The 14,179-nt window shown below is 39.7% G+C and overlaps 1 protein-coding gene across 1 annotated transcript; it reads left to right on the top strand.

The window, feature by feature from the left end:
- Nucleotides 1-3,237: 3,237 nt before the first annotated feature.
- On the top strand, nucleotides 3,238-13,288 carry NMD3 (NMD3 ribosome export adaptor). Its single transcript, XM_040567315.1, is given in 15 exon segments — nucleotides 3,238-3,436; nucleotides 3,623-3,638; nucleotides 3,640-3,758; nucleotides 4,405-4,419; nucleotides 4,421-4,499; nucleotides 5,481-5,561; nucleotides 5,935-6,038; nucleotides 6,595-6,685; nucleotides 8,446-8,469; nucleotides 8,471-8,584; nucleotides 9,246-9,358; nucleotides 10,272-10,344; nucleotides 10,868-10,974; nucleotides 11,923-11,993; nucleotides 12,409-13,288. Coding segments are annotated over 15 exon segments (1,185 nt in total). The 5' UTR covers nucleotides 3,238-3,392; the 3' UTR covers nucleotides 12,543-13,288.
- Nucleotides 13,289-14,179: the final 891 nt, after the last annotated feature.

Genomic DNA, 14,179 nt, shown 5'->3' on the forward strand with positions numbered 1-14,179 from the left:
AGACTCGCCAAGTGAAAGCATGTAATTTACTACAGATGTGTTATTTTATAAATCAAAGAAATCAAAGATCAAGAGATCCATCAGGGGTTGAAATGAAAAACTGTACAACACCCCCTGTACAGCAGGGGTTCTGAAGGGTATAGAAATAAAACTTCAGTTCAGTGAAACACTTTTTTTGGTAATTTTTTTTTTTTAAATAAAATGGTCTGTAGTAAGTCTCCAGAGAGGCCTGCAAAGAAACTTAGCTTCAGAGAAGCAAAAGTGACAGTCTGTAGAACACAACAAGCCCATCAAAGGAAAATGTGCCAAAGTAGGGAAAAAAAAAAAAAAAAGTCAGCTTGACAGCCTGTGATTTTTAGTCCCCAAAGCAACTTTAAAGCAACCAATGCAGCTCTTCCTTTCCATCAGGATATTGCTGTATTAAATAGACTTCACACAATGTGTTCATGCAATTCTGCTCTACTTTTCTCCATTGTGAGTGAAAATATACAGAAAATAAATGCCGACCTGCAAACATGCCTTAATATCTTGATAATTCAATAAGGAACTCCTATCCAACAGGAATAGTTGTTTAGTGCAAACCATGAATGGAATCTAATCCAAACAGTCTGTACAAACTCCTCCTTCTATACCAAAGTATTAAGTAATTTAATTAATGAATTACAACAACATTGTTGACAGCAATCCCACTGTAAGGTTTTTTTGGTTGGTTGGTTGGTGCGTTGTTTTTTTTTTAGTTTAGCCAGTAATTGTATTAGGAGTGGATGAGTGGATCCAGGAAGAAAGGTGCTCATTGTTCTGATTTTCCACCCCTGGGAAAGTACAAAGCCTCTTTCTCAAGGGGAAGGAACAATTCTTAACAGGAGGTGATGGGTGGGACAGAGAAGAGAAACTTGGTGCTGTTGAACCTGCCAGGCTCGGATATTTGGGACTTAAGCTTTAAATTCTACTTCATATATATATATATATATATATATATAATGTATTATATAAATTGCTAGTCCAATCTTCCACTCAAAGCAGGGTCAAATACGAGACCAGAGAGGGTTGCTCAGGGCTTTAGCCAGTTTAGGCTTGAAAGCCTTCCAGAATGAAGGCTGCAAAACTCTCTGAGCAACCCTGAATCCCTAGCTGAAATAGTTGTCTGATTCTTCACTTACAAGTATCTGCGCCATCAGAACATCTATTACCCCACTTTCGGGAAGAGTCACAAATATTTTAATTCACGTTCTCTGAAAAAAAAAAAATAATAAATCTGAAATTATCACTTGGATACAAGAATACCAAAAAAAAAAAAAAAGTTAATGCACTTGGATTTTATTCTTTTCATTTCTACAGAAATAAAGAGACAAGAAGTTGCAAAAGGTAGCTATTTAATTCTGAAACCTGAAGATAACATTATTTTCACAATCAATACTTTAAGTAATATGAATTTAATGCCAAACATCTCTATTCTTACTCTTTCCACCAAAGTTAAAAATTCCTTTTAAAACGTAGTTAAAGAAGCATTTGGAGAAGTTCAGCTGCATTTGACAAATAGGTGAAAATACTAATAAACTGCTTCAAAGCAGTATTTCTTGAAGATAAATTAGCAGCAACCTTTAAGAATTAATTACTGTTGAAAAGAGCCACTGCCTGTATGCTGACAGCATCAGTTCATCCCTCTTGCAACAGGATTTGAGAATGTACAATATCAGTCAGATCAATCCCTGTGCAAATAAATGAATGAATGTAGCACGTTTCCATGAAAAAAAAAAAAAAAAAAAAAAAAAACATAAATGTAATGACCAGGGAAAGCATACGAGAAGTGGCTTCTGTACACTACTGCTGGGAACATTAACCATACAGGTTCATTCAAGCACCAGGCAGCACATATTCATGCCACAGGCAGTGGTAATGAAGAAGGACAGACCAAACTCCATGATACGATCATGTTTTTAAGGAGTTTGGTTACTTTCCAAAACCTAACTGGTAGCATCCAGAAGTTTTTTACTTTGAATTTTAAAGAATAAAATAGAAATGTCAGAATGTCTAGCATTTACAACAGTTGCCTGTGTTGAAGGCAGAAAAGATACAGAAAGAGGAAGCTTAAATATATGCCAAAGGCAAGCTGAAGTACTACTACCCAAAAATAAAGGCAAAATGAAGAGTTGCTGCACAATATCTTTCAGATTTATTTATTTATTAACTTTTTCCTCTAGAAATGATAAAAATGTACCACTGACACAAAACAGCAGAAGACAAAAAGTAGGAAACAAAATGATGATTCAGTAGTTTAGTCAGGAGAAACCACAATGTTATTTTTGCGCCACTCCTGAAGGTGGAATTTTCCGTTCTGACTAGACAAAAACAATTTGTCCGCTTGAAAAAGTTCACTTAATTAAACTGTTATTTGCAAGTGGCATACATACTCCAGCAAGTATAAAATACATTTATCTGAAAACCAGAGAGTAGAAGCTCTCTATTTTCATTTTTCTGAGCTGAGTGAAGTAGAAAGGCCTCCAGAGAGCTCCCCTGCATCCCACATGAGGGAGCAATGGAGACGTATGGAAATCCCCATCAGGGAAGGCAGCTGCCCGTCACCCTCAGCTAACGGCTTTCCAATGAAGCTGTGCCAACGTATCGCCCTTCTCTGTATTCCAACATTTACTGATTTTGATAACTCAAGTTGGTGTTTTGTTTTGTTTTGTTTTGTTTTCAGAACAAAACCTACAGCTGCATTTTACGTGCCTGCACTAGTACTAAACCGAGACATGGGATGCTTGAAAGAACCCCAGGCCCCTGAAGAGGCTTCAGTGCCCTCCGGCCCTCACGGCAGTCTGGCCCGGGCAGCAACCATCACTGCACTTGCTCACACCTCATCCAATTTCCAAACTTGATGCACAAAAAAAAATAAAATAAAATAAATAAATAAATCAGTGGGAAACGTCAGAATCTTTTATTTTCCTGCACCATCAGGCTGATCACCTGCAATAAAATATAGCGCAAACGCAATATTCTTCTTAAGCTTCCCTCTCCAAAACACAGCACTTGCTATTTCCCTGACTTCTTTATTTATTTACAAAGCACGATGCATTAGGGGCCAGACCGCGCACCAGGCTCGGTGCCCCGGCTTCCCTGAGGGGAGCGACCCGGGGAGGGAGAGCGCTGCCGCCATCTTGTGGTGGGGGCCGCGGAGCAGGTGGGGCAGGAGGGCGCTGCCGCCATCTTGTGGTGGCGGCCCCGGGGCGGGCAGGGGGACGCTGCCGCCATCTCGTGGTGGCGGCCCCGCCGCCCGCTCTCTCGCGGGACCAGCCGCTCTCCTCCCCTTCCTCCGCCGCCCGGAAGCCGTCCCCGCTGCCTCCGCTCCCAGCCGGCTGCGGGCCGCGTGTGCTGGGCGCTGAGGCGGCGCGATGGAGTACATGGCGGGGCCGGCGGCCCCCAGCCAGGGCAACATGTAAGCGGGGCGGCCGGGGGAGGCCTCAGAGCGGCTGGCAGGAGGTGGCTGGGCAGAGATAAGTCCTTTGGGCTCCTGGGCCACCGCTTTTATTTGAAGGGAAAATAAAGAAAAAATACCTGAACGTACTTTCGGTGTGCATTGGGGTTCGGTTTGTGACTGACTTCTTTCCTCCCTGTGTCGAAGCCTGTGTTGCCAGTGGCGGCGTGCCCATCCCGCCCAACCCGGCCAACATGTGCGTGGGCTGCCTGCGAGCGCGCGTGGACATCACCGAGGGCATCCCCAAGCAGCTCACCGTCAGCTTCTGCAAGCAGTGTGAAAGGTGGGCACCTGCACCCCGACCTCCGAGAGACGGCACCCCCGGGGACCTGCCTCGTGGGGCGAATCGGGCCAGCGGGGGAACAGTGGCCTCTCCGCTCGTGCTTCTGTCGCTCTCTGTGGTGTGTTTCGTCAAGTCTGGTACAGCTTGGAGGTGATCCTCTGGTCTCTTGCACCGATTTGGAGATGGTATTGCAGCTGCAGGGTTAGCTTTTTTTGTTGTAGGTTAGTTAAATCGTCTTCATGGAAGTCTTCAATACGTGATTTAAGAGTAATGGTATGCAGACAGCTATTTAGCCGGTAGCAGCGTGGTGTAGGTTTGTTGGTTTTTTTGTTTGTTTGTTTGTTTTACTTTATCCAGCACATCCTGTATTTCCTTTCTTGTGGGAGGAGGAAGGTGTGGGCTGTAGGGCCAAGAAGATTGAAGTGGATGAGCTTAGAGGCTATGAAAGCAAAAACTCAACTTCGTAAGGATGGCAGTAAAGTTTGAATGCTTTTGGAATGAGTAAATCTTATCCTCTTAGTGAGGCAAAAGCTGTAGTTGCATAGCTGATATTGCAATTGAGAGCTTGGTAAATAATTGCACATCTTTTGAATGATTTAATTGGTTGAAGTCACATTATATACTGTAGTATGTTTCTTTATTATAGGTATCTTCAGCCTCCAGAACTTGATTCAGTGTTCCTTAGAATCAAGAGAGCTTCTTGCACTGTGTCTTAAAAAAATCAAAGGTTCACTTAACAAGGTAGGCAGTGAAGTGCATTAGTATTTCACAACATGTCTATTAGCACTACGTAAAGTGAAGTCTAGCTAACTGATGCAGGGTTCAGTTTTTCCAGAGCAGTCGTTAGTATTTGTGCAGAGTTTATTAACCGCTTTATAGGGAGCACAAGTAATGACAATCTGATCTCAAAGCTCAGTACTGGAATTCTGGAACATTTGGTAGGGACAGGTTGTAAGAAAGAACTTTGAAGCAAATTGAGGAGGCTACTGCGTACAGTTCTGTGACCTAACAGCATGCAGTGTCCTGCACAGTTGTTGTCATATAGATGAGAGATGAGCTCAATCAACTGAAGGAAACTAATGTATTTTAGTGCACCTTCATTTACAGTTTTCTTTTTAAATATTTTTTAAATGTTTACGCAATACTTGTTTACTGTGATATGAAAAAGCCTGTAATAGGCTAAACTGAAAGTCACGTTTTAACTTAACATTCTGAATGTATGAGACACTTTATTATTAGATGAGAAAATCTGAGTGTATTAGGCAAAAAGTTTTGTTACTGCATTCATCAAAATCTGAATTTGATTGGCTTACTGAGCTTCTTGCTGTTGACCAGTATGTATGTAGAATACAGGCATATTTGTAAAATATTGCAGTACATTTGTGCATTCTTAGTTTTAGAGATTAAATTGGCTTTTAAGTCCTGAACAAACCATTGTATGATTCAGCTTGATCATCACATTGCATCCAGAGGTATTGTTGAATTCACTTACTCTGGCTTGACACTCTGTGAGGTTGTGTGTCCGTTATTTTAGGTAGATCAGGCTCTGTGTTCTAACAAGCATTAGTATTGGGTTTAGTATTCCAGCATATGCTTTTTATAATGAGGTTATTCATTTCCTCGGTTAGCTGAGGAACAACAAATATACCATAAAGCCTGTGTCTTTTGGTAGCTAGAGCTGCTGTTTTTAACGCTGAGTCCTTGTTCGTTCCCACTGGCAAGGTCCGGCTGATTGATGCAGGCTTATTTGGACTGAACCACATTCTAACGAGACTGAAGCTGAAACTGACTGTTCAGAAAGAGGTAACAAAAGTAGAGCAATCGCATGGGAGGTTTTTAAAGCTGTCATGGCAAACAGGATGGTTTTTATGGTTGGTATTGCTTTTTAGATATTGGTTCTCTGATAAAATCCGACGTGTCTATGCCTTCTCTTGAAAAAAGGTTGACTTCGTTATGCCTAAAGTTTGTCATTAAGTGCTGTTCATCACAATCTGAAGAAGATTAGTCTGCTGTCCCTGTAAAGTTGGGAAACATTGCTGACATTTCTGACATAAGTATAGCTGTCGTCATACAGTTCTCGTAGATACAGGGAGTTGCTTCAGAATGCTGTGGTAAACTAGTGTTCTGTCTTGACAGGACTGACAAGAGAGAATCTTCTACACTTTTTGTTTTGCAGGTGATAATGGAGCGGTTCTTCACAAGTATTTGTGGTGATTATATGGTTCGCCTCAAATGTGTGAAGACTGTCATAGAATTGAAGCTAAGGAGTTCTGGAAAGCTGTAAGTTCAAGTGAGGCAAAAGGTAGAGGCAAACTAATTTTCGTTTGTTGATGGCAAAACAGTAGCAGAGAAATCTTTGGATGATTTTCTCAGGAAAAGATGTGCGTACACTTGCCCGCTACCACAGTAATAAATATAGTGATTGGTGTTTTTTTTCCTACTGGTCTTCGTTTAAAAAAGCTTTTCTGTTTTTTAGTAGTATTAGCATTTCGTTTTTATGTGCTGGCTTGCAGGCGGATCCTATGTGAATTTTTAAATATTGTTCTGTATTTTAAGGCAGTGTTAGAAACAGTGGGACAAGATTAATTTATAATATTTAAATCTTCTTAAAGAAGATGTTAATCTGTAGCAATCAGTTATACAAAATAGAAACAGAAGCTTTAAATAATTGTTATAAATAGAGCACATCTCTGAAGTCATTTTGATGATTACGGTAGCCTTTGGACTCCTCCTTTTTGTAGATGTTCTTTTCACATAAATTGTTATTCTCCAGAGATACTGCATTTGCACTAGTGGTTCTTAAACAACTTTGATAGATTATCTGTCCGTGTTTTAGACTCTGCACAACAAAGACTTTCTTCTATTTGGAGCAGCTGATTTTAAAACAAGCTTCATCAAGAATACACTTCGCATCAAAGAAATCCATGGTAAGTGGGGTGGCTTGTTACTCTTCAGGTGAATGTAGTACGTGAAGTAGGTGTGCTCATCAAGGTTTTCTTTCCTGTTCAGATGGCCTGGATTTTATTATTCTTCGAAGCAACAGGCCCAGAAGATGGTAGACTTTCTTCAGTGTACAGTTCCATCTAGGACATCGCTTTATTTATTTATTGCATGGATTACCCAAGAGCTTCTGAGAAATGTCTGTTTCCTTCATTTTAAAGAACGTGAAAGTGTAATGAACCTGTATTCTGGCTAGAATAGCCAAAACCCTTTCTACAGAAGTCCTGTGTTTCCATTTAGCCATTGTGAAAACTAACCTTCGTGCATTTTCCAATGTCTTAATGTATTGGTTGTTCATAGCTGTATGCTTTTGTTGCTGTACGTTGTGGCGAGTATTTTGTCTCAAGTAGTGTCCTCTTGCCGCATGAAGCTCTATTTTTGTGTTTTTGTAGATCTAAGTCATCCCAAGTTTGACCTCACATGATGTTCATAGTAATGTCTACAATTACAAAAGCACTTTCTCTGTGGAAATTGTTCCAATATGCAGGTAGCTTCTTTCTGTTCATCTCCAGAGGGTATTGTGAAGTGGGTAGAGTTTGGTTTTGCTAGTGGAGGCAAGATTTATTGTGTGTGTAGGGGAATGGGAGGGTCTACCCACACTGAGCATGAGGCGCAGGTAGCCGCTATCTTGAAGGTACTGGGGGATGTTTGGGTGGAGAATTGAAAATCTAAAGTTTAAAACCTCTGTTTCAGATTTTTTCTAAAGACTTGGTTTAAAATTAAGGAAATGTGAGTGTAAACTATTTGTCTGTTTGTGTGCAGGATAACGTTGTAGTCTGTCACCAAAACTGCACAGAGTCTTGGTAACATGAGCCAGATCTGCGTGTGCATTAGGGTAACGAGTACTGTCACCTCATTGATCCTAGCACTCTGCAGAGGTAAGTTATCAATTCTTTTCTGCGCTATGCAGCATGTGATTTTTTTCTATTGTTGGCACAATCTATTTTTTGGTATCATGAAATCTGTGTGTTTTACACCTTCATGTTGTAAATGCATCTGTGCGCTCACAGAAACTTAACAGCAAACTGATACATAGCTCTTCTCTAAGCCTCATTTCCCGAGTATTCTAGGCAAAATGTGGAGGGTCAGTACCTAGGTTCATGGTGCTCTAGTGCCCCTCTAAGCACTTAGGTTTGTCAGAGGTGTGCTTCTAAAAATTAGAAGACCTCTTTTATTTATTTTTTTTCCTCTGTAATTCAATTCTAGCCATCTGGGTACCACAGAAGCAGATGCTTGATTAGATTTTGCTGCTAAGTTGTACTGTCTAGCTAGGTTATACAGACTGCACTGTGTGCATGTGTATTTTGATGCTTATATAGTAGGGTGCATGAGTGTGTGTATACCCACTATAGTAGTGTGTGTGTATATGCTATGCTATATATACTATATACAGAAAAATGCCTCTAATAAGGCTGATGTCCCTTATTAGAGAAATTATTTTTGTGAATAAAAGTTGTCTGTGCTTCAGGCAGGTGGTATGTGACTTGGCTGGCACAGATCATCAACTACTGTCGGAGCGAGAGTTTGCGATGTGTGTCTTGTCCCAAATAGTTTGTTACCATAAAGAAAACTTGACAGAATGTGTTACAGTTGCCTACATTTTGGCTAATGCTTCTTTTAATTTCTCTGATGGAAACTCTCCCTTGATTGTCTGTGCTGGTTCTCGTTTTTTTTTTCCAGTTGCTGAAATGATGGAAATACCTACTGGCGCCCACCCTTTCAATAGCTTGTTCCACCCGAAACAGCTGGAGGAATTTATTGTTATGGATATCAATAGAGTTCAAGAAAGGAAGAAAGGTGCAGGTGCAGGGGCAAGATCAAACAAAGTAAGAGTTCATTCCTCTGTGTTTAATCTCGTTTTAGGCCTTCCTCTCCTCTTCGTCCCCTCCTTCACTGAACTTCGGTTTTGAATCATTTCTATGTTAGAAGCCAGATGTATGCACTTCTGTCTTGTCGCTTGCAAAAGCTCCTCTCAGACAGATGGGACAGTGTTTTGTTTTGGAAATTGTGAAGGTGTTACTTGAGTTCCACTTTTAGAATTTTGTATCAAAGAGTTTAAACCTCTACATTCTATTATCACTATTGAAATTATTATTTTATGTCAGCTTTCAACTCTTCAATTACTGATTTTTTTGGTTTGTTAAAGTACAAGAAGCATTGCTTTTTAATCAGATTAATGGACTGGCTGCCAAATGTTGGTTTTTTTCCTCAGGCAAAAGCTATATATAATAGAAAGTTATGAAGTGTGTTTAAAACAAAAAAAAAAAAGAAGTCATTGAATTCGTGCGTGAAGTGATCGCCATGTCCATTTCCCTATGTTTTGTAAAGATGAGAAATTAGGAGTGGGGAAGCAATGTTGGATGCCTGTTGTAGAAGTACAAGCTTAATTACAAATGTAATTAAACCAGCAGTGTAGCAGTACAATATTTCAACAGTACAGAAAGCTAAGCTGCATTTATCACAAGAGTTTATTTTTCATTCCTCAAGCACACGCTGGCTGAAGCCTGGGTACAGAAAACCTCGGAGTTGAATACAGATCATCAGTATTTCTGCTCTACGCACTTGGGACACATTCTAAATCCTGGAGACCTTGTCTTAGGGTCTGTTCTGTTTCTTGGTTTTATTTGAATGATCTATGCCATAGGAGTTAGCATTCAGCCTTGCAGTAGGAATTCTGATGATGGATTTACATGGGAAGTATGAAAGACTTTATATGCTGTTGTGGAAGGAAAGTTTTGAATCTCTCAAGAGCAAACACAGGAAAAAATACTGGCGCCTGATGACTTAACTGTTTGTTGGTTGCTAGGAAGCTGGAATGGTTGTTTCAGTTCATACTGCTGGCCTGGATTCTTGTTTATATATTATCGAGAAAGTTGTCAGCTTTCTAGATGAAATCTGCAAAAGGGATAGAATCTTTCATCTTGGCCATGAAGAGATGGTTCTAATACAATAAAACTCTTCTAGCAGAAATACGCCAGGAAAAGGGCTGTTAGTAGTACAAGAGCTAAGTGTTGACTTCTAAAGTGCAGATAAGAAAACTGTTCAGACACGGATGAGAGGGATATTTAAAATGCTGGGCAAGACCCGGAAGTGAAGGCATGTGGCCTTTTTGCTTGATAGTGAGTATTGTGTACAGCAGTGACAAATGTGAAACGTTTGTAAGATTAGGTTTGGACAGGGATGCTTAAACATGATTGTTACTGAAGCCAGCGAACCTCAGGGATATTGTTACACTGGTTCAGGAGGCTGCTGAGTGCCATGTCCTACTGAATTTGGGAACAGCAGCTTGTAGGAGTTACTCAGTTTTGTCAGCTGCATAGTGATGTGGATTTTTTCCTCGCTCATTAATTCATTTGGAAACATTTATCTTGCTTAGGAGCTGTAACTTGTGTAACTTAGGAGCTATGCTCTTTAACACAAGCATTAAATTTGCTCTTTAATACAAGCATATAATACCTTGAGTACAATCTTGTACATTTACATAAAATGATGAACTACCTGTTCTAATTTTAGATTTGACTTGGCCAACTGTAACTTGAATGATGAGTTTGTGAATAAGATGAACCCACACAGTATTCCTGACGTGGTAAGAACATCTTCTTTCTCTGTATAAAGTTCTCTACGTTACTCAGAGGTATTAAGGCACATATAATAGTTTTATAATGAACACACACGTTCCCTGGTTTGAAGGAATAGAATCTAATTTTGAGTACTTGCATTTTTGAGTGGTGTTTAAATAATGTAGTTACTTTAACTTACTCGTTGCTGTTTGAATTACCCTGCAACGTGTGGTGAAAACTGTATTACATCTCCAATGTGTGCCTCTTCAGGACAGAAAGGTTTCCAAATACCTTGGGTTGAATTGAAAAATACAAGATGAATTCTATACAAAATTGTATAGTGCCAGACTGGCCATCGTGGGTGTTCAGGGCAAAAGTACAGATCTCTTATGCTGCCTTGTGCTTGTTGGTAAGAACGATTCTAACATTCGTTCAGATGATTTTATGGTTGCTGAAATGTAGACTTGGGTGGTGGTTTGGTTTTTTGAAGCGTGCCATCAGTTCCATTTAAGGTGCGAGTGTGTAAATATTTGCTGGTTTTCACTGCAGGTATTAATAAAGAAGAGCTATGACCGTACCAAACGCCAGCATCGCAGAAACTGGAAACTGAAAGAGCTGGAAAGGGACAGAGAAGGCATGGATACAGATGATGAAAGGTTTGTTGTCTGCCATGAAGCTTTTCAGTCCTTTCTACCTAGGATACTGTGCCGAATTTAGAAGTAACAGTTACCACTTTCTGCTGAAGATAAACCCCTGCGATGTAATGCCTTACTGACTGCTAGAGGGGCACAAGCAAATGCTGCTGGTTCTATGTGAGCATGATGGTGGCTCACAGGATAGGTTGATCTCGGTGTTCTCTGAAGAGGAGTATCTCTGCCTTTTTCCCCTTTCCCTAGTGCAGGAAGTGCTTCAAGCATATGCAGCGTATTTATGCTTTTAAAGTATTCTATTGTGATTACTGAGTTTTCAGAGAAGACGGATACTGAGGCCAACGGTAGGGGGCAAGGCACAAACTAAATCCTGAATCTTAAAGATAACTCTGCAAGTCTTTCAGGTTTACTGTTGCAAAATATTAAAAAACTATCTTTATATCATTTCAAGAAAAACTTAAACTATGAGACAAACAATTAATATCAGAAGCATTGTGTCTGTAGCTTACGGCTTCTGTCTTTTTGGCTAAAGGGACACTTTTATGAAAACGTGTTTGTAGCTGGTTTATTCCATGGCAAAGCTGAAAGAGCAACAGGAGATACTAGATAATGTCCAAATGAGTAGAAAAAACGAGGCAATTAGAGTTAAACAAGGACAGGCAATTTAAACATCCTTTGGAAATGAATAGGTGCTAATAAGAATTAAAGATTTGGAGAAAAGCAGAAATAACAAGTTGGAAATGTTGGAATGCACTCAGAAGGCATGTCTAAAGAACTGCAGACTGCAGTTTTTCTTGAGGCTTTGTTTCTTTGATCGTTGGAATGCACTCAGAAGGCATGTCTAAAGAACTGCAGACTGCAGTTGTTTCTTGAGGCTTTGTTTCTTTGATTGTTTTATAAACTTGTGTAAACGCAAAGGAAAAGTTTAGTAAATATATGAAGCATCTTTTACAGACAATACCAAGACTTCCTTGAAGATCTTGAAGAAGACGAAGCCATAAGGAAAAACGTCAACATTTACAGAAGTAAGGCTTTTTTAACTGTTTAATTGCATGTAACTTCGTCATTACTATTTGAGTGAAAATATTTTTGTTGAAGTTCTGCATTTGGATCTTTGAACTGCTCATTCTTAGAGAAATGCTGTAATGTGATAGCATGTGGTATTTCACTTGCACTGAGTGATGCATACGGTGTTTCCTTGCCCTTAATATGGAGGTAAAAGCCTGTTTTCTTCCACACTCAAAACCGGTGCTGTATGAAAGACTTGATAAGTAACTTGGCATCTTCCGGGAAGGCAAGCATTCGTCTTTGGAGTTGGGTTTTAGGAGGGAGTTGTTTGCTTGTTTAGTTTCTTTTGTTTTTTTGGATTTTTTTGGTGGTGGTGGTGGTTTTTTTCGCTTAGCTGTTCTTTTGTTGTTGTCTTTGTAATTGCTCTTTTAGATGCAGACATTCCAGTGGAGAGCGACACGGATGATGATGGCGCTCCACGGATCAGTCTGGCTGAAATGCTAGAGGATCTCCATATTTCCCAGGATGCCACTGGTGGGGAGGGAGCGAATATGATGACAGAATAAGAACAATGCATTAATCAATGCAATTAATACTCCCTTGGAGAGGAGGAAGTACCCCGTACATAAGCAAACATTATGAACTGGGATCACGTGGAAATGAAAAGTAACATGATCCCTATCATGTACCCCTAAATCATGTTGCTGAACGAACACTTACGTATAAATTCCCTTGAAGATCAGCAATTGCAGATAAGTTCCTGCGCAAGCATTGCAGCATCAGCTCCACACGTTCTTTGCACCTCTTGAGCACTTTCTCCTGCAGCTTCTGCAGGTAAAGACCACTTGATTAACTGCAGGTTTATCCATCAGTTGTCTAAGTGGAAGACGATTATTAAGGAAGAATGTCCAGAGGGAGAGATTTTATTCTAGTTTGCTAGACTTTTATCCGCTGTAAATGGCTTCCTTTTCTTCACCTGAAAAGGATTTTTTCGTGTCTTAATCTTTTTGGTACAATGGTTTGAAGCCTTTTATGACGATGCTAGATTATTTGATATAATATTTGGGGAAAGTTCAAGAATGTATCTTCGGATCCTTTGATAAGGAGGCTCCAAATATACATGTTGTGTACACAAAAACACTTCCTTTTAAATTGTTTGAAGATGCAGCCCATAATCAGAAAAAAATGAGTCTTCTGTTAAATGGTAATGAATATTTTATTGTACTGTATTCCATGCCTGTATCGGTGGATTAAAAGCAGTTTTCTTTTTAATTAGTAACACCCATTAACAACTATTAAAAGACTATACGGACATTTTTGTTCTATCATTTATATAACTGTTAAATTTATCTCTACTGTAAACCCAAAGAGAACGCAAGCGAGTACTAGGACATTACATGCTGATTGTTCTGGTTTTAGTTTACTGCAGTGGCAGTGTGCCAGAGAAGGCAAAGGTATTTTTGGTTGTAAAAGGTGGAGGTATGTTTAGTCATCACGTTCTTCATCCTTTTTCGATTATGTTTCACAATCTTGTAACCATCCATTTGTAAAGGAGAAAATGGAAATTTGGAAAGACGGTTTTGATGTAGGCATTGTTAGCAGCTCAGGCATTCCTTAGAATTGCTGTCTTTTACTGTGCATTTGTGTAGCACTAAGCTCTCCTGCTTTCTCTCCCAGGAACTGTCTTGTTTTGTTTTGTTTTCTACTACATAGAGGAGCAGTTGAGAAAAATCCATTAAGTTGCTGAAAAGCAAAGGTACAACTTATCTCATGACAGTAATTTAGTTCAGTATAAGGAAAGGCATGGCATGTTGTTTTTTTCCTTAAAGTGAGAATGCAGCTGCATAGCTAACCTGAATTATCACTGCAATAAAAATGTTTTATTATACAAATCTTACTCATAGCTACACCTGCCAGTAGTGTTGCTGGGGAAATGTAGATAATCTCAATTCTAGTGACCCTTGGGCTGAATACGTGGAAATGGAAGAACTTCAGTTTGTAGCTTGTAGTCAGTGTGGTCAGTGTCTGGATGAGAGGTTGTGATTTTTTTGACAGATAAGAAAGATCAATCCTTTCTCTCACATGCTTTGGTAACGAGCTTCCTGTTCTTGGCAGATGGAGAGGGAGATGTAATAAAAGTTTGTTTTAAACTGTGCTGTTTTGATCAACCCTTTTCCTTCCTCTGTAGTGTTTTCCTTCATAG

This window comes from Cygnus olor, chromosome 9, assembly GCF_009769625.2.
Source record: "Cygnus olor isolate bCygOlo1 chromosome 9, bCygOlo1.pri.v2, whole genome shotgun sequence".
In the NCBI taxonomy this organism is placed as follows: domain Eukaryota; kingdom Metazoa; phylum Chordata; class Aves; order Anseriformes; family Anatidae; genus Cygnus; species Cygnus olor.